General features: G+C 48.2%; 1 protein-coding gene and 1 long non-coding RNA gene across 6 annotated transcripts in view; one reads left to right on the top strand and one right to left on the bottom strand.

Moving 5' to 3' along the window:
- The window catches only part of top3b (DNA topoisomerase III beta), a 112,910-nt gene that overhangs the window by 44,442 nt on the left and 48,580 nt on the right, over positions 1–19,888 (bottom strand). For all 5 annotated transcript variants that reach the window (XM_088377360.1, XM_088377362.1, XM_088377363.1 and 2 more), the window contains one exon: positions 17,954–18,103. In XM_088377360.1, coding sequence (XP_088233486.1) covers positions 17,954–18,103 — 150 coding nt within the window. The remainder of the gene's footprint in view (positions 1–17,953; positions 18,104–19,888) is intronic.
- Positions 11,036–11,765, top strand: LOC148398444 (uncharacterized). The gene is made up of 3 exons (XR_015858757.1): positions 11,036–11,120; positions 11,206–11,353; positions 11,496–11,765. It is a non-coding gene; the product is annotated as an uncharacterized LOC148398444 (long non-coding RNA).

The raw sequence follows: 19,888 nt of genomic DNA, 5'->3' as shown, positions 1-19,888 counted from the left end.
ATCCAGTTTCGTCTGAAAATATAATTTTTTTCAGATGTAGTTTTTTGTTTTGTTTATTTGGTTGTTTTATCAAAGTCAAAGTCTGCTTTATTGTCGAGTTTTTTTCATATACCAAGACACATAAAGAGATTGAAATTACGTTCCCACCAGCCCTCGGTGAGATAGTACACATATGCATACAAGCAACACAAAAAAATCTAAGAAGGCACAAACAATGAATAAATAAGAGTGTTGAATAAATGATAAATAAACAAATACCGTATTTGCCGGTGTATTGGTCGACCTTTTTTGATCCAAAATCGACCGAAAAAAATCGACCTCGACTTATACACCGAGTCATAAAATTTAACTTCGTATTCATTGCTTCAAATGTGATGGTAACCGAGGCCGTTTCTCATGCATCTCATTGTGCGTGGGTGTGCGTCCGTCAGGCTCATCAAACAGCGAGAAACTGAATCATTATAAAGCGTTCGTCGCATTAACACGCATCCTCAGCAACAATTTCAAATATTCTCACCTCAATAACTGACATCGAAAGCCAGGCAGCGACGATGACTGCTAGGGGGAAGTACTGGGTATTGAGCGAATGTGCGACTCATCGCGCGTCAAGCAGCGACAATAACTACCGGTACGTAAACATTCAATCCCCATGTCTAAATGAATGTCGTTGGCACTTAGAAAATATTCGCCAAACTTGGCCAGACTTCCAGGGGAAGACGCCGAATTTTCACTTGTTCTGGCCGACCGGAGGAACCAGCCGAGGCGGACACTTTACGGCGGTTGAGTCGTTGGCACTTAGAAAATATTCGCCAAACTTAGCCGGACCTCCAGGGGAAGACGCCGAATTTTCACTTGTGGTGGCCGACACAGGGAACCAGCCGAGGCGGACACTTTACGACGGTTGAGTCGTTCGCACTTTGAAAATATTTGCCAAACTTGGCCAGACTTCCAGGGGAAGAGGCCGAATTTTCACTTGTGGTGGCCGACATGGGGAACCAGCCGAGGCGGATACTTTACGGCGGTTGAGTCGTTGGCACTTAGAAAATATTCGCCAAACTTGGCCGGACTTCAAGGGGAAGAGGCCGAATTTTCACTTGTGGTGGCCGACACGGGGAACCAGCCGAGGCGGACACTTTATGGCGGTTGAGTCGTTCGCACTTTGAAAATATTTGCCAAACTTGGCCAGACTTCCAGGGGAAGAGGCCGAATTTTCACTTGTGGTGGCCGACATGGGGAACCAGCCGAGGCGGACACTTTACGGCGGTTGAGTCGTTGGCACTTAGAAAATATTCACCAAACTTGGCCAGACTTCCAGGGGAAGAGGCTGAATTTTCACTTGTTCTGGCCGACATGGGGAACCAGCCGAGGCGGACTCTTTATGGCGCAAGAGCTGTTCATCCGCGGTGCTTATAAAGTGCCGATCCGCTCGGCCGGAGCTATTTTCGGCCATCCGGCGCGTGCGCACGGCCTCCCGGCTGTGCCGGGCGGCGTGCGCGAGCTCGCCGGCTGCTGGAAGTCGAATGAGGCGCTGCGATCTCTTCCGCGGTGCTTATAAAGAGCCGATCCGCTCGGCAGGAGCTATTTCCGGCCACTTGGCGCGTGTGCACGGCCTCCCGGCGGTGCCGGGCGGCGTGCGCGAGTGCACTGGCCGCTGGAAGTCGAATGAGGCTCCGCGATCTCCTCCGCGGTGCTTATAAAATGCCGATCCACTCGGCTTGGAGCTATTTCCGGCCTTCCGGTGGTGCCGGGCGGCATGCGCGAGCTCGCCGGCCGCTGGAAGTCGAATGAGGCTCCGCGATCTCCTCCGCGGTGCTTATAAACAGCCGATCCGCTCGGCTGGAGCTATTTCCGGCCACTGCGCATGGGCACGGCCTCCCGGATTTTTTACACATTTCGTCAATACATTTCGCATATTTCTGATTGAATTTTGAAGTTTAATATAATGGATATAAAGGATATATCATAAAATCGTAAATTTCCGTCGAATTTTATGGGGTCGACTTATACACCGAGTCGACTTATACACCGGCAAATACGGTAATAATAAATAATAATAATAAATATAAGAGTAGCAAAAATGGAGCAAGTGTACATACAGCAGACAGTGGACTTGGATATGGTGCTTTAAAGTGTTAATTGCTTTATTTGATGTTTTCTCTATTTTTTATGTTTTGAATATGTTCAAGATAAAGATATAAAAGCATGTGAAGTGATCAACTATACTAAAAATAACATGGGAAGTGCTCAACTATACTTGTAAGTGATGTCTTAATGATCAAGTAAAAATTTGTGAAAAAAAAACATGTATAAGTCGCCCCCCCCACCCAAACTATGAAAAAAAACGCGACTTATAGTCCGGAAATTGAGGTATGTTCTTCTGTGTGGTTTTTAGCTTGTATTTTTTATCTTTTTATTCTATTTATTTTATTCTATTTTATTTTGTACATGTGTGACAATGACAATAAAGATCTATTCTATTCTATTCATTGATCGCAAAATAAAAAACATGCAGCTGCAAGTGTTGAAAGAACAACTTGAGAAAAAGGAGAAGGATGGTTCAAGATTGCAATTGACACAAACTCTTGACTATGGTGGCGGGGGGGGGGGGGGGTCGTGGGAGAGGCAGAGCTAAAAAAATTAAACAATATTTTGTTGTAATTGGGAAAGCAGATGTGGCTGCTCACCCAAGGTGGAATATGGAGCTGGTTGAATTGTACAAAATAAATCCTGAAATGGCACCTCACATAACACTTCTTGTGGCGGAGGGTGAGCAGGCCCAAGCCTATGATGGCGCAAGCATTGCAACAAACTGATTGTTCTCCAGCTGAGGATGTTTTGGAACATTCCAAGGCGGCTGACTTGTTTAGAATCTTGGTATGTGAGAAGATAGAGGCAAAACTTGATAGAGTGATCCGCTCACGGACTCATGGGCGAGAAGGAACTGACTCCGTGATAGCGGCACATATGATATCTTCTGTGCCCGAGGGGGTGTATGCGAAGGGGCCTTTTGATGTAGGTTATTGTGACGCGGAGCCAGTTGTGGTTGTACTGGACACAGAAGCACCAATTTATCGCGCTCAATACCCGATCAGCAGTCTCATGACTAAAAAAAATTAATTGACAATCCAGGGGATGCTCGCAGCAGGTGTTTTGGTTCCCTGGTTATCACCTTACAATACTCCCATAAATCCAGTTGAAAAAACAGGTAAACCACATGCTTGATTGGTTCATGATCTGAGACTTATAAATGCGCATGTCAAACATGTAACATTTGTGATCCTGAATCCATACACAATGTTCGCCGATTTGTCATCAGAGCATAAGTGGTTCACTGTTATGGATTTTTCGAATGCATTTTTCTGCATACGACTTGCGGAAAAGTCAAGGCCATACTTCGCTTTTACATTCAAACGACAACAGTACACTTACACAAGACTGCCACAGGGCTTCTCTGATTCGCCTGCGCTGTTTAATGATGTGCTGTTGCATGTGCTAGGGAAATTTAAACACCGATGTTTGGAAGATTGTGTGATTCTGGTGTATGTAGACGACATTTGCATTGCCGGCCCCACAGAGGCACGAACTGCTGAATTGTCCATTGCGTTGTTGATCTACCTTCATTCTAAAGGTCTGAAGGTTTCAAGGGACGAACTTCAGCTCTGTCGACCAAGAGTAAGCTTTTTGGGACGCACAGTATCAGGTACAGGTGTTGGCATGTCAACCTCACACCGTCAAGATATCCTTAAACACCCACGTCCAGCTACGGTTCAAGGAATGATGAAGTTCGTGGGTATGACGATTTTCAGCAAAAATTACGTCAGTGACTATGCTGCGATTGTGGCCCCGTTATGAGAGCTCATTCGCTCTGCGGGGGCTACCACACTGCAGGCTAAATTGGATTGGACACCAACAGCAGATGAGGCGTTCATAGAAATCAGGAAAAGACTTCAATTGGCCACCGAATTGCACAAACCTGACCCAACCTCAACCTTCTATCTTGAGGTAGAGGTCGACTGCCATTTTGTTAATTCAATATTATGGCAAAAGGGGCCTCTGGGCCGAAAGGTCCTGAGATACTACAGCTGCTCCTTGGATGACCCGGAGAAGGGACATCCGCATTGCATTCAAATGATGTGTGCTATTGTGCGCGCTCTGAAAGTGACTAGGGGTGTCCCGGTTGTAGTTCTCGCAGTTGTGTCTTTCATAAACAGTCAAAAATTTATTTTGAGTGCTAAACGAAAATTGACAGTTTTGGCTGTCTTGGACAACCCAAGGATCTCATTTCAGGCCTGTGAGAAACAAATGACCTCTGATTTGGCGGATGGCACCCCACAGAGAGATTTCCCAATTTGACGGACAAGACCTATAGAGGGTTCAACAATTTTGTTTGTTGACGGACACAGCCACAGGGATAGGGAGGGTTCTCTTGTTGCGTCATACGCTGTGGTTGAACAAGTGGATGAGTTTGACTTGGAGCCTTTTGTGACTGTTGAGGCTGCATTGATGCCTGCCTCATTATCTGCACAAGCAGCAGAGGAGATGTGCAGGGCGCTTGAGTTGTCTCAAGGGGACATTGTTTCCATATATAGTGACTCGGTATATGTAGTTGCCGCGGCTCACTATGACCTAAAATTTTGGATGAAAACTGGGTACTTAAAAACTAAGGGGATCCCAACTAAACACCAAACGTTGATGAGATGGTTGGAAGAAGCTATTAAAATGCCGGAACGTGTGGTCATTTTGAAATGTTCGGGACATCAAAAAACTGGAACTATTGTTGTAAATGGCAACACTGCTGATCTAGCAGCCAAATGTGTGGCGAACTATCGTGTGAAAGGAAGCGGTCAGTTTAGCCAGGAGGGCTGCGATGAGGCAGATTGTAAAAGAGAAATGTTTTCTCCTTGTCAATTCTTTTGTCTTTAAAAAACCACCTGGACCTGAACCCGCTCAAGACCGTGGAGATGACAGTGGACTTCAGGCGAGGCCCTTCACCCCTTTCACCCCTCACTATCCGCAGTAATACTATTCTCTCATCAGACAGCTTCAAGTTCCTGGGAACCACAATCTCTCGGGACCTGAAATGGACCGGCCACATAGACTCTGTCCGGAAGAAGGCCCAGCAGAGGCTGTACTTCCTGAGACAGCTCAAGAAGTTCAACCTGCCGCGGGAGCTGCTGAAGACCTTCTACACTGCCATCATCCAGTCTGTCCTCTGCACCTCCATCAGTGTCTGGTTTGGATCGGCCTCCAAACAAGACAAGCATAGACTGCAACGGACAATAAGGATTGCAGAAAAGATAATTGGAATCAACTTCCCATCTATCCAAGACTTGTACCTGTCCAGGACCAGGAAACGTGCAATTAACATCTCAACAGACCCTCCGCACCCAGGTTGCAGCCTGTTTGAACTACTCCCCTCCGGACGCCGTTATAGCGCTCTGTACACTAAAACCAGCAGACACAGAGACAGCTTCTTCCCCCAGGCTGTCGCTCTGATGAACTCACACCACTCTTAGAGTCTCAGAGTCATTATTGTGCAATAACATCCCGCTTTCCACACCTTTTTTGTCTACACTGTTTGTACTAGTATGTGTCCTCTCTGCATCCATTGCAGCCTGGTCATCCTAGAAGAGGGACCCTCCCATCTGTGGTCTCTTCTCGAGTTTTGAGATTTTCCTTGCGCTCTTGGGAGTTTAAGATCAGTTTAAGATCAGGGGATGTTTGAGAATATCTTTCGTTCTTCACATGTCCTGAGTGTTGTTGTTAGCCACCTAAATGTCGAACAGAGGCTGTGATTTACCGAAGTCAAATTCCTTGTTTGGCACGCTCAAACATGGCGAATAAAAAAACTCTTGAATCTTGAATGTAAGACGACAAGGTTGGCTGAGGTGATCAATTGGTTATTACACAGCCACATTCCCCGTTTTGACAATTCGATCTGATAACGGCACTCATTTTACAGTGGAAGACTTGCATGAGATAAAGGAGATGTTTGGGATTTCAAGAAGTCCGGGCTCAGCAATGTACCCACAGTCGCAAGGGCTAGTAGAGAGAGCGAATCGGACACTAAAAGGACAGTTGGCGAAGATAATTAGCTCTACAAATTTGAAATGGCCTGACGCACTCCCCATTGCATTGTTTTCAATGCGCTCCACCACGTACTCGGCGCCAGCTGCACCGTCCTTGGCAGATGCACCAGGGGTGTGTTGTGAAATCACAGATAAAGTCCGACGCGAACATTTGAAAGAATTGCATGCTGCTGTCCAGTTTCTTTCTTTTCAGAATACTGACCTCCTTCACTCTGATAATTCCAGTCCCGATCCCCCAGAGGTGCCTCCGGGTTCATGGGTTTTGCGCCGGGAATGGAGTGAGCCACACTGGGCGGGTCCATTCAAGGTGGCTGAGTCTAGAACTCACTCTTTGCGTGTCTGGCTAGACACGGCAGAAACAAGGAAGAGTACCGTAATTTCCGGACTATAAGTCGCGTTTTTTTTCATAGTTTGGGTGGGGGGGCGACTTATACTCAGGAGCGACTTATATATGTTTTTTTACTTGATCATTAAGACATCACTTACAAGTATAGTTGACCACTTCCCATGTTATTTTTAGTATAGTTGATCACTTCACATGCTTTTATATCTTTATCTTGAACATATTCAAAACATAAAAAATAGAGAAAACATCAAATAAAGCAATTAACACTTTAAAGCACCACATCCAAGTCCACTGTCTGCTGTATGTACACTTGCTCCATTTTTGTTCCTCTTATATTTATTATTATTATTTATTATTATTTGTTTATTTATCATTTATTCAACACTCTTATTTATTCATTGTTTGTGCCTTCTTGGTTTTTTTTTGTGTTGCTTGTATGCATATGTGTACTATCTCACCGAGGGATAGTGGAAACGGAATTTCAATCTCTTTGTGTGTCTTAGTATATATAAAAAAAAATCGACGATAAAGCAGACTTTGACTTTGATAAAACAACCAAAAAAAATTATATTTTCAGACGAAACTGGATGAGGGCGCTCTAAATTTCACCGTTGGCCGTGACTCATCAACTGGGTGGGCTTAAGAAAAATGGCACCAAAAAGAAACTCATATTTTGCAGGTTACAAACTCCAAGTTGTAAAATATGCAGCTGAAAACAGTAATCGAGCAGCAGAAAGAAAGTTTGGAGAACCGTGATGTACCAATGGATTACTATTTCAAGTGACGTCAGTAGCGCGGCGCGGCGGTTGTTTACATACAAACGTGCCCACATAAGGACTACCGGCATCATTAGCGGTGATCATTTCCAAGTGACACGGAGGACAAAGAGTTTGAAGGAATTAAGGATTTGGAGTGACATAGAAGGTTTGAAAAACTATTATGGCTTTTACGCACGCCCGGTCCTACTCTACTGAGTCGGGGGCCGGCGCTCGGCCGAGTGGCTGTCCGCGAACGATGCGCGGGGCTCGGACATGGCCATTACGCACGCCCGGTCTGTCTGGAAGTCCACGCCGCCACACGCTTGGAAGTTTGCTTTGTTTAATAAAGAGCCGTTTACCAAACCCACATCTATCCTTGTACTTTGTTAACGCTACAATATAGTTATATAGTAGATCTGTGGAATAAAGACGAGGCTGACGTCAGGGTGCACGCGCGGCGATGTTGACAAAGGACGAGGAATTTGATCGATGGATTTAATGGAATTAAAGTGCACGGATGGTTTGATAATATTATTGGCTTGTATTATACTTATTTGAAATATAGTTTATCTATCGTTATATGAGCCTGTGGAATATTTTGAAGTGCAAGCGCCCTCAGCCGTGCGCACCCATTGTTGACAAAGAACGATCGATGGATTTAATGAATTGGAGTGACACCGATGGTTTTATAAACATGTTATTCATGTAATAGTTGTCCTTAATCACTCTATATGTTACGTCAGGCCCGTTCTCAGCTCTTTGTTTGTGTTTGTCACGTTAGCATACCTATCGTTTAGCCTGTTGTTGCTATTTAATGAATTGGAGTGACACCCATGGTTTTATAAACATGTTATTCATGTAATAGTTGTCCTTAATCACTCTATATGTTACGTCAGGCCCGTTCTCAGCTCTTTGTTTGAGTTTGTCACGTTAGCATACCTTTCGTTTAGCCTGTTGTTGCTATTTAATGAATTGGAGTGACACTGATGGTTTTATAAACATGTTATTCATGTAATAGTTGTCCTTAATCACTCTATATGTTACGTCAGGCCCGTTCTCAGCTCTTTGTTTGTGTTTGTCACGTTAGCATACCTATCGTTTAGCCTGTTGTTGCTATCGTTTAGCCTGTTGTTGCTCGTTCATGACTGTTTTTGGTGTGGGATTTTGTCGGATAAATTGCCCCCAAAATGCGACTTATACTCCGGAGCGACTTATATATGTTTTTCTTCACTTTTTGGGGCATTTTATGGCTGGTGCGACTTATAGTCCGGAAAACACGGTAGGTATTGGCACAAGTCGCATTGTTGGTGACAACACAACCTTTGGAACACACACTTCGAGAGACTTGAGCCAACTTGGCTTTAAAGGGCATGTAAAGACACTATGGGGTCCCAAAATGTATTTGATAAAGATGGACTTGCATTTTTGGAAACTGTTGTGAATTTTTGAATAAAATTGCGAATTGAGGAGTAATCGATGAAAAATCAACGGTTTGTATGTGATCGTTGAAGTTCATCCCGGAAATTGCCGAAGTGACTGTGACGTAGATTATAGGAGGCCGAGCGTTGCCGAGTTACTTAGCCCATGTATGCATGATGGCGGATACAGAAGTGGAAGCGATGTCGTCTGACGAATCTCACTCAGATGATTCTTCACCTTCTGCTGAAAATGAAGAAGAGTATGATTTCTTTCTTGGGGTACAAGGCTACCAATTTGAACCAGTGAGAAGTACCCCAGCGACTGAAGCATCGCAAAACGAAGGCGCGGAAGGTACAGCTGGAGAAAATCAATGGCTATATACTGATATTGTTTTGGGTGTCCAATTTAATAAATTATAAGAAAGTTGCAATGAAAATTTCTTTTAATAATATTTTCGGCAAACATATTTTTTATAGGGTAGAAAACAGTAGGAAAATTAATTTTTAGGACTGGGAAAACCCATGAAGGATTATTACTTTGGTGTGCTAATTCTTATTTTCCCTTTGCACACAGAATGTTACTACCGAAGTTACACCTATAGTTATAAGCCTAAACTTTTTTATTTTTCAAATGACATTAAGGTAACATTTTCATACCCCAAGAATCTCCCTTTTGGCAATTGCACGGCTCTGTCTTGGCACTTTCGAGGGGGGGTGGGTGAACTTGGGGGGGCTCCATTGTCTCTATTATGCTTATATGTGAAGTATTGGAGACAAAAAACCAGGAAATTTTATGGATCTTTGCGCTATCAATCGGTAAACAATGGGGGGAGTCCTATCATCTACGTCACGGTAGCATGTGATCCAGAATGGCGCGGTTCATGACAGAGGCAGGAAAGATCGAGAAATACACACAAATTGACTGCGTTTGGCTCACGAATGCAATTTTATTTCAAATTCTATAATATTATTTGGATACAGGTGAATATAATGTCACGTGCTGGTGCCACCTGCGACGGGACCACGCCCCCCTGTCAGTGGAATCACCGTCACCTGCCACGGGTTCATGGACAGCGCTATATCAATGCCGCCAGCGCAGACCCGAGTGCCAGTCTGTCCCTTGATGCTGCTTCGCTCATCAGTCCCGGAGAAACTTGACTCGCTTGACTATTCGAAACCCCCGCAGAATCGTTTGTCCTCTCCAGCCCGATCGCCGCTCCAGCGCCAGCTGTTCCCATCATCCCCTTCCAATAAAGTCCGTCGCTACGCACTTGGCTGTACTGTCCGATCCTTAACAGTACAGACTGGCCAACGCTATGCAGCCAGCGAACGACGAGACGGCATTGAGCCGACTGGAGCGAGCCGAGACCGCCATCAGCAGCCTGTCCGCCGACATCCGGCACCTGATCGAGGTTGGTCAGCAACAACAGCTGCAGCAGCAGGAGATGGCCCAAGCCCTCCAGAGACTGTCGGTGGCTGCGTCCCCGGCTGTCACGGCACCCCCGCACCGCCCGTCTGCCGAGGCCAGGAGGCTCGTGGACGTCCCGGAGCCCCGCCTCGGCAACATCAAAAAGTTCAACGGCGATCCCAAGCACGTGAGGGCGTTTGTGACCAACTGTCGCATAATATTCAGCCTCCAGCCCGTCACGTTTGCGTCAGAATCAGCCAAGGTCGGGTTCGTTCTAACCCACCTCACGGGCGAGGCGCGGCTATGGGGTTTGGCAGAGTATGAAAGGATGGCCCCGGCATGCGATTCCTTCGACGCCTTCGCAGAGGAATTGCTCTGCCTGTTCGACCTGGGATCCGCCGCCGAAGACGCCGCCGAGGAACTGGCGACGCTGCGTCAGGGTAGCCGATCGGTCGCGGAGTACGCCCTTAAGTTCCAGACGTTGGCCGGCAGCAGCGGATGGAACGCGCCAGCGCTCATTAGCACATTCCTAAACGGCCTCGCTGAGTATATGAAAGACGAACTGGTGTCTTACGATCGCCCGCGAACCCTGAAGGGCGCGATGGACTTGGCGGCCCGAGTAGACCGGCGGATCCGGACGCGGCGGCGCGATCGGGAGACGAGGTCCCCGCGGAATCCGCGTGGCCACATTCCTCCGTCTGCTGGGGACCCGTCAACCACACCACCTGCCGAGCCCATGGATCTGGGAGGGGCTCGGGTTCCCTCGGAGGAGCACCGTCGACGCCTCTCACTGGGCTTGTGTTTTTACTGTGGGGAAGGGGGTCATCGGGTGGCGAGGTGCCCGTTAAAAGGCCGGAGCTCACGCGGCGTCGGGGGATCCGCGTGAGCTCGACCAGCACCGGCTCTCCCAGTCCCAGCACGCTCACGCTACAGGCACGTGTCCAGCTTGCAGCGGGCGACCAGAACGTGGCGGCCTTGGTGGATTCCGGCGCGGAGGGGGACATCATGGACATTGGCCTGGCGCGTCAGTGGGGTGTCGGCTTCCTCCCTCTGAGCCCGTCCATTCCCGCGCGTGCCATTGATGGCCGTCTGATTGGCGAGGTGGCTTTCGTGACGGAACCGGTTAAGGTACTGCTCTCCGGCAATCACCACGAGACCATCCAGTTTTTTCTTCTTTCCCTCCCAGGACAGCAGCTCATACTGGGGCACCCTTGGTTGCGGCAGCACAACCCGGTGCTGGACTGGGAGGTGGGGGTTGTACGGCAGTGGAGTGAACGCTGCCATCGAGTGTGCCTGAAGGCGGCCACCAGCCCACTCGGCAGAGCCCCGCCCAGGTACAGTCCCGACATCTCCAATGTCCCAGCATTTTATCACGAACTCAAGGAGGTTTTTAGTAAAGCCAGGGCCGCTTCTCTCCCTCCACACCGGTCCTACGATTGCGCCATCGACCTGTTGCCCGGCACCTTCCCTCCCAAGGGACGCGTCTACTCCCTGTCCGCTCCTGAGCGCCGGGCTATGGAGGAATACATCCGGGAGTCCCTGGCAGCCGGTATCATACGGCCGTCCTCTTCACCTGCGGGAGCGGGGTTTTTCTTCGTGAAGAAGAAGGAGGGCACTCTCCGTCCGTGTATCGACTACCGGGGAATAAACGAGATCACTGTAAAGAACCGATACCCTCTGCCTCTTCTTTCTTCCGCCTTTGAGAGCCTTCAGGGTGCCACCATCTTCACAAAGCTGGATCTTCGCAACGCCTACCACCTGATCCGCATCCGGGAGGGAGACGAGTGGAAGACGGCTTTCAACACCCCGAGTGGACACTACGAGTACTTGGTGGTTCCGTTTGGGCTCACCAACGCCCCAGCAGTTTTCCAGTCCCTGATAAACGACGTGTTACGAGACATGCTGGACAAATTTGTGTTCGTTTATTTGGACGACATCCTCATCTTCTCCCGCTCGCTTCCTGAGCACATCAAGCATGTTCGGGCGGTGCTGCGATGCCTCCTAGAGAATTCGCTCTACGTGAAGGCAGAGAAGTGCGAGTTCCACGCCTCCTCTGTCAAATTCCTCGGCTACGTGGTGCGTGAGGGATCCATCGAAATGGACCCTGGGAAGGTGGATGCGGTCACGTCATGGCCTGTTCCCGAGACACGCAAGCGGCTGCAACAATTCTTAGGTTTCGCGAACTTTTATCGCCGTTTTATCCGTGGACACAGCACGGCGGCCGCGCCACTCACCGCCCTTACCAGCCCCGCCTCCCCATACAAATGGACAGAACGGGCGGAACAGGCATTTCAGGAGCTTAAGAGGAGGTTCACATCCGCTCCCATCCTCAGAGTCCCCGATCCCGACAGACAGTTCGTGGTCGAAGTGGACGCCTCGAACGTGGGTGTCGGGGCGGTGTTGTCTCAACGTAGCCGCCAAGACGATCGTCTCCACCCGTGCGCCTTCTTTTCTCGCCGTTTGTCAGCCTCAGAACGGAACTATGACATCGGTAATCGGGAGCTCCTCGCCGTCAAGTTGGCTTTGGAGGAGTGGCGGCATTGGCTGGAGGGCGCCACCACTCCGTTCATTGTCTGGACCGACCACCGCAACTTGGAGTATCTGAGATCGGCCAAGAGACTGAACGCGAGACAAGCACGGTGGGCTCTGTTCTTTGACCGGTTTGAGTTCTCTCTTTCCTACAGACCGGGTTCCCGTAACGCGAAGGGAGACGCCCTGTCGCGTTTGTTTCCTGGTGGGGAGGAGGGACAGGGTCCGCCTCCCACTATCCTCCCGAGCTCGGTTCGGGTGGCGGCTCTTACATGGGAGATCGAACGCCAAGTGGAAGCCGCATCACGCGATCAACCCGGCCCCAGCAACTGCCCGGAGGGTCGCCTGTTCGTCCCTGAAGGCCTGCGATCGGCCGTGCTGCAATGGGCGCATGACTCACGCCTGGCCTGTCATCCCGGCGCTGCACGCACGAGGTACGTGGTGGCACAGCGTTTCTGGTGGCCCACCTGGCAAGTGGACACCAGCGATTACGTCAGAGCCTGCTCAATCTGTAACCGCTACAAGACGTCTACTCGTCCTCCGGCCGGGCTGCTTCAACCCTTGCCGGTTCCCCAGCGTCCCTGGTCTCACCTGTCAATCGACTTTGTCACGGGCCTCCCCCCCTCAGAGGGAAACACGGTGGTCCTCACGGTGGTAGACCGTTTTAGCAAGATGACGCATTTCATCCCTCTGCCTAAGCTCCCATCTGCGAAGCAGACGGCGTCCATCATGGTGCGGGAGGTGTTTCGTCACCACGGTCTCCCACAAGACATCGTGTCAGACCGAGGACCTCAATTCGCTTCCACCTTCTGGACGGAGTTCTGCCGACTCCTCGGCGCCACGGCCAGCCTCTCCTCGGGGTTTCACCCTCAGTCCAACGGTCAAGCGGAGCGCCTGAACCAGGAACTGGGCAGGTCTCTCCGATGCATGGCCGCCGGGGACCAGCGCGGGTGGGTCCAACAGCTTCCCTGGGTAGAGTATGCTCACAATTCCCTTCCCAGCTCGGCCACGGGACTTTCGCCTTTCCACTGCGTCTTCGGGTACCAGCCACCCTTGTTCGCCCACCAGGAGCGTGGTGCGGCGTGCCCGTCGGCCCAGGCTTGTGTCCGCCGTTGTCATCGTGCCTGGGCGAGGGGCCGGGTCACTCTTCTCCGCTCTGTTTCAGGCTACGCCCACGAGGCGAACAAGCACCGGACGCCGGCTCCGGAGTACAGAGTGGGGCAGCGTGTGTGGCTCTCGACGCGGGATTTGCCGCTGCGAGCGGGATCCCGCAAACTGGCGCCCCGCTTTCTTGGACCGTTCCCTATCCAGAAGGTGATTGGCCCGGCCGCAGTCCGTCTGCTCCTTCCAGACTCCATGAAGGTTCATCCCACGTTCCACGTGTCCCGTGTACGGCCCATCCATGAGAGCGCGTTGGCGCCGGCGCCCGTTCCGCCGCCGCCGCCCCAGCTCGTCGATGGGGGCCCGGCTTACGCTGTCCGCTCCCTGCTCCGATCGCGGCGGCGTGGTCGGGGCCTACAATACCTCGTGGATTGGGAGGGTTATGACGACGCGCACCGCTCCTGGGTTCCGAGCCGCTGGATACTCGACCGTTCGCTCATCACGGAGTTCCATCGCTGTCATCCGGACCAACCGGGTCCTCGGCGCGGGCGCCCGAGGAGGGACGAGGGGACCAGGGGTGAGGGTCCGGGGAGGTCTTGCCCACCGGTACCGGGGTCTTCTGCCCCCGCGCCCGTCGATCCTGCGTCTGGCGAGGTGTCGGACGTTTCAGCGGTGTGCTGACCCCTCCACCTGGCCGCCCGGGGTATTGCCTTCCTTTTTTTTGTTTTGTTGTTTTCGGTTCCTGGGGACGTCGGGAGCCGTCCCTTGTGGGGGGGGTTCTGTCACGTGCTGGTGCCACCTGCGACGGGACCACGCCCCCATGTCAGTGGAATCACCGTCACCTGCCACGGGTTCATGGACAGCGCTATATCAGCGCCGCCAGCGCAGACCCGAGTGCCAGTTTGTCCCTTGATGCTGCTTCGCTCATCAGTCCCGGAGAAACTTGACTCGCTTGACTATTCGAAACCCCCGCAGAATCGTTTGTCCTCTCCAGCCCGATCGCCGCTCCAGCGCCAGCTGTTCCCATCATCCCCTTCCAATAAAGTCCGTCGCTACGCACTTGGCTGTACTGTCCGATCCTTAACATATAATCGAACATTTTGAGTGGTTTTTAAAACTTCTTAAAGGTGCTTTACATACGCTTTAATTGGGGAAGATAAAGAAACGGGGGGGCGGGCAAGAAGATGGAGAATTGTAAACCTGTCGTTGTAAATATATTGTTTACGTGTATTTTTTATGGTATGTTGTCTTCAGTGCATCTTCAAGTTAATGAAAAGGATGAGTGTTTGATTACTTATTGGTGGCTGGTTCTGAATTACATTTATGGGGAAACTGTCAACTATCATTTTGATTTGTGTGATGTAATGGATTGTGGTGGGTCTGACATGATTTGGAGATATTATGATGTATATTTATGTGGGTTTATTCACGGGGGGCCGAGTAGGTTGGAATCAGGAAAAACAAACAAGGGGTGGTGTCCTTATTACTGTGATGTTTTACAGTCCACTTCCCCCACAGCGACTAAAGATAATGGGTATTGGGGGAATCACAATGGTTTTTGGCTCGGAGTGATACAAGACTCCTTGTCTATTATGCGTGGGCAGTTTGATGCAAATAACCCCTTGAAATTGAACCCGATGTTGTTAACCATTACTAATTTGACAAGGAACCCTTTTGACAGGTTGCCAACACTTGAGGCTTGCTCATGTGGGGATAAAACTGGCCGGTCGTTTTATCTGATTATTGGGGAAGATACAGCTGGGAGGGACCCCATGAAATTAATGAAAATTGCAGAGCAAGGGGGTAAATTGCGAAGTGTGGTAAGAGATGCCCAGATGAACAACACAGATGTAATTTCGTCGGGTTACAGAGGTACACGGGAAACGGGCTTTTTGCAAAAAATGTATGGTTGAAAATGATGAGGTCCGCTGTACACGACCCTAGTGAATCTAATTGTGTTGTGTGTTCAACAAGCAGGCCCACACTTGTGTTAGTTCCATCAGCTATGGAAGATAAAAATGTGTTGGTAAATCGGTCTAATGCTAGGGTATGTATGGTAAACGTCATGAGTCACATTACACCTAAAGATGAATCTATTGGGTGGGATATGGTGTACCCCATGTCCCCGATGAACTACACTCCGCCAGTCTTCGCTCCAAGACTCCAGCAAGAAATGACCTGTGTGATGAGGAATCGGGGAGCTAAACTTCGGCCGATGGGTGACCTCCCCCTTCAAGTTTGTGAACACACAATCAATATGACAGGTAATGAGGACGCCACCAAACTGTTGGTGGCAAGGAATGACATCTAGTGGTATTGCAGGGGAGGGACACTATATGGATATCTGTCTTCTGATTGGAGTGGGACATGTGGTCTGGTTCCATTGCTATCACCAATAAAGATTTATGAAGTGGGGGTCGGGGAGATAAGGCAATTGTTGTCAATATTTGCATCGGGTTCAAACCAATTGATGAAGAGAGTTACGAGAGCTCTTAGTGACCCGTACTATGGTAGTCCTGCTTATATTGATGCTATTGGGGTACCAATGGGTGTCCCTAATGAATACAAACTGGCAGATCAAATTGCAGCAGGGTGTGAGTCTATATTATTGGATTACCCCTTATAAAAATGTCGATCGAATAAATTATATTCACTACAATGTACAACGTCTGACAAATTTTACAAGGGCTGGGTTTGGTGCCATACATACGCAATTAACAGCCACTTCGCTAATGCCATATCAGAATAGGGTAGCGTTAGATTCTATTTTGGCTGAGCGTGGGGGCGTTTGCTCGATGTTTGGAGAAAACTGTACTACCTATATCCCCAACAATACGGCTCTTAATGGAAGCTTCACTTCAGCGTTGAAGGGATTGAGGGAACTATCTAATGAATTAAAATCATACTCTGGTGTGTCTAACTAGTTTACTGACATGTTAGAAAAATGGTTCGGAAGTGGAAAGGGGTAGTCAGTAATGTAATTATTTCTGGTGGGATGATATTGGGAGCGTTTGTCTTTTGTGGTTGTTGCTGTGTTCCTTGTATTAGTGTCTTGATCATTAGGACCGTCGAGCGTCTAGTGGGTGATCATGGAAGGCCCCCGACATTCCAGGCCGCCCAGTGGGGCAGGCACGAGATTTTGCCGGTCCCTCCGGTTCCCGGATTGGAGAATGTGGTCGAGGAGGATGATGTTGTGTGATTAGTCAGATGTAGAGGCCACGATAACTGATGATGAGTATATGTATAGTTGTTTTGCTTGCTCATGGTGCTCCACAGATTTCATCGCTCGCACCGGGTACGCCAATAAATGACACATACTCACTACATTATATGCACATTTTTGTTGTACTAATTAGACGTTTCCATTCTGTAATGCACCACACTAGTGGCCCTGAAGTTAGTGGCAACTCAATAAAAGGTCCGAGGGGACGGACCTGATGGTAAGAGCCTTGCCGTGTAGGGGGCCACGTGGACATATAAGTAGGATTCTTGCACGCACAAACAGAGGGTGGGATGGTCTGGCAGTTAGGCAAGTTCAACAGGGGGAGATGCATATATTTCATCAAAAGCTCAAGTTTAGTTGAGTGACCAGTAAGGTCACTCAAACAGGTGGATTGTTAGAATAGGCCTCTTTGGCACATGTGATTAGCTAGGTAGCTTGAGCTATGTCGTTATATCGCTGTAACCCTTCTCTTGCTTCATTAGCTTTCTCTTCTGACACTCTTTGCACATACGTAGAGGTCGCTCTCAGTTAAGACTAAAAGGTCACACATTATCACACAGGCTCGGCAGAGTCACTTCCTTGCAGGAGGGCGGCCCAGAGTAGTATAAGAGCAGGAACCCTGGTGGTGGGAGTTAGACCTTCTTCCGCATCTCGCAGAGAAGGCTCCACAGCTGTGTCTCAATAATTCTGGCATACATTAAGTAGTTAAACTGTGAAGGCTGCCTCTTGGTAATTACTGTTAGCATATCGAGCATTAAAGATAAAGAACTGGGAACAAACCTGACAAGGGGCCATCAATTTCAATGAAAATTCTTTGCAGTCAACAATTGCATGAAGTCTGGAGTTCAAGGGCAAAGTTGTCTCCTAAAAATGTTTTGTGACTGTATGTCTAATCAGGACTGGTTGAAATCCTAATTGAACAACCGCAGGGGCATTTATCTTTTGACTGAACTTGGATTCTACAAATGTGAGTGACAGTATAATGCTGGCGCTGCCCATTTGAAATTGCCATAAACTTCATCAGAAAAAAAAGCCCTTGAGCAAATTTATGTCAGATGTGGGTTTAATTTGTGGTACTTACCACAGATGGAATCCACAAAATAGTGGAACTTCCTCTTGAAGATATCCAATGCATGCTGGAGTACTTGCTGGAAGTGGGCTTTACCAAGTGCAATTAGATTCAGTTGCTTTTCAACAGCACTGCGAATGGTTGGTAGTACCAGCTCAGCATCTATGAAAGAAATGCACATGCATGAGGACCTTCACGGTTTCAAACTGCCATATTTAATAAATCAAATCGATCTTACAAATGCAATATTTCAAGTCTAGCATGATCAATATTAGTCTATGTGCAAACTTTAATAGCATGTAATGATGGTTGACAATTTAACTGGAGTTTTAACAGTCAAGAAAAAGTAAAAAAGATTATATACATAGGTCATGGTGGTTAATAAGTCTATGACAGAGACGCACAATTATGAGGATCTTCACGGTTTCAAATTACTGTATTTAACAAATGAAATCGATCCTACTAATGCAATGTTTCAAGTCTATCATGATCAAAATTAGTCCATGTGAAAACTGTGATAGTATGTAATGATGGTTGACAATTTAACGGGACTTTTAATTGTCAAGAAAGAGTAAAAAAGATTACCGTAATTTCCGGACTATAAGCCGCGACTTTTTTCCAAAATTTTGGACCCTGCGGCTTATAGTCAGGTGTGGCTTATATAAGATTTTTTTCGTGTATTTTGTGATGACTTAATCACTTTTACTCTTAACACTATTATATACAGTAAAAGCTACAAAACAAACTGACAAATAATTCGTTTTCAAATCAGACGAGTAAAAACTGGTCAAATATTTAAAAAAAAAAGATATTATTAAAAGTGAAGACAATTTGCAATTCTAGTAATGACACACGAATTTGATGCACAATTTGTCTTCGCGGGCCACATAGAATGATGTGGCGGGCCGTATCTGGGCCCCCGGGCCTTGAGTTTGACACCTGTGCTCTAAACCCTTTCTCTTACTCTGCCATGTCACTCAGAGATTACACAAAGCAGTGGCGCTGTTTGGACAATCTGCATTGTATTAAAAGTCAAAGTCAAAAGTCAAAGTCAGCTTTATTGTCAATTTCTTCACATGCCAAAGACACACAAAGAAACCGAAATTTCGTTCCCCGCTATTCCACGGTGACAGGACATGGCACACAATAGACAATCAAGTAAAATAAAACCCAATCAATCAGCATTTAAATTCAATTCTTCTGACATTTTGCTCACCAAAAACAAGTTGTAATGAATGTGAACTTTTAATGCATTTTATTCAGAAGGTTACTTTGAACGTTAAACGGCGGCGTGGCGTACTTATGGATTTTTACGGCCTCCGGCCTCCAGGGGGCGCTCTAGCAGGAAGCAAGAGCGAGACAGGCGAAGAAGAGATAATGCGCCGAAGAAGACGCGCTATTTTGTGTTTACATTTCGCGCATCACGCAGAACGCGATCAAGATGGACATTACTGAAAGGAAGCCTTTATACACAAACCGTCATCATGGGGGACAAAAGAAATGCATATGATGCCGCTTTAAAGCCAAAGGCAGTCGATGTTGATGACATTATCTTGTGTCTACTCTGGAGCGTACTTATGGATATTTACGGCCTCCGGTCTCCAGGGGGCGCTCTAGCAGGAAGCAAGAGCGAGACAGACGAAGAAGAGATAATGCGCCGAAGAAGACGTCCTAGGTTGTTATTTGATTGTCTCGCGCATCACGCACACACCCGCGCTCACACAAAGACAGGCAGCTTTTATACAAACCGTCATTATGGGGGACAAAATAAATGCATATGATGCCGCTTTTAAGCTATACGTGTCGCTCGCTAGTTTAATGTAATTTAGCGCTTCGTGCATGAATAAAATTAGCATGAACAGACCCTCTTCACACTCGAAGAAATGCATAAAAGCGACGACGAAAGAGAGACTGAGAAAGTGTGAGGCGAAGGATATCTAACGCCAT

Source organism: Syngnathus floridae, chromosome 5 (assembly GCF_059516105.1).
Source record: "Syngnathus floridae isolate MCC-2025c chromosome 5, RoL_Sflo_1.0, whole genome shotgun sequence".
In the NCBI taxonomy this organism is placed as follows: domain Eukaryota; kingdom Metazoa; phylum Chordata; class Actinopteri; order Syngnathiformes; family Syngnathidae; genus Syngnathus; species Syngnathus floridae.
Note: the sequence above shows the minus strand (reverse complement) of the source record. Positions and strands in the feature narration are given on the sequence as shown.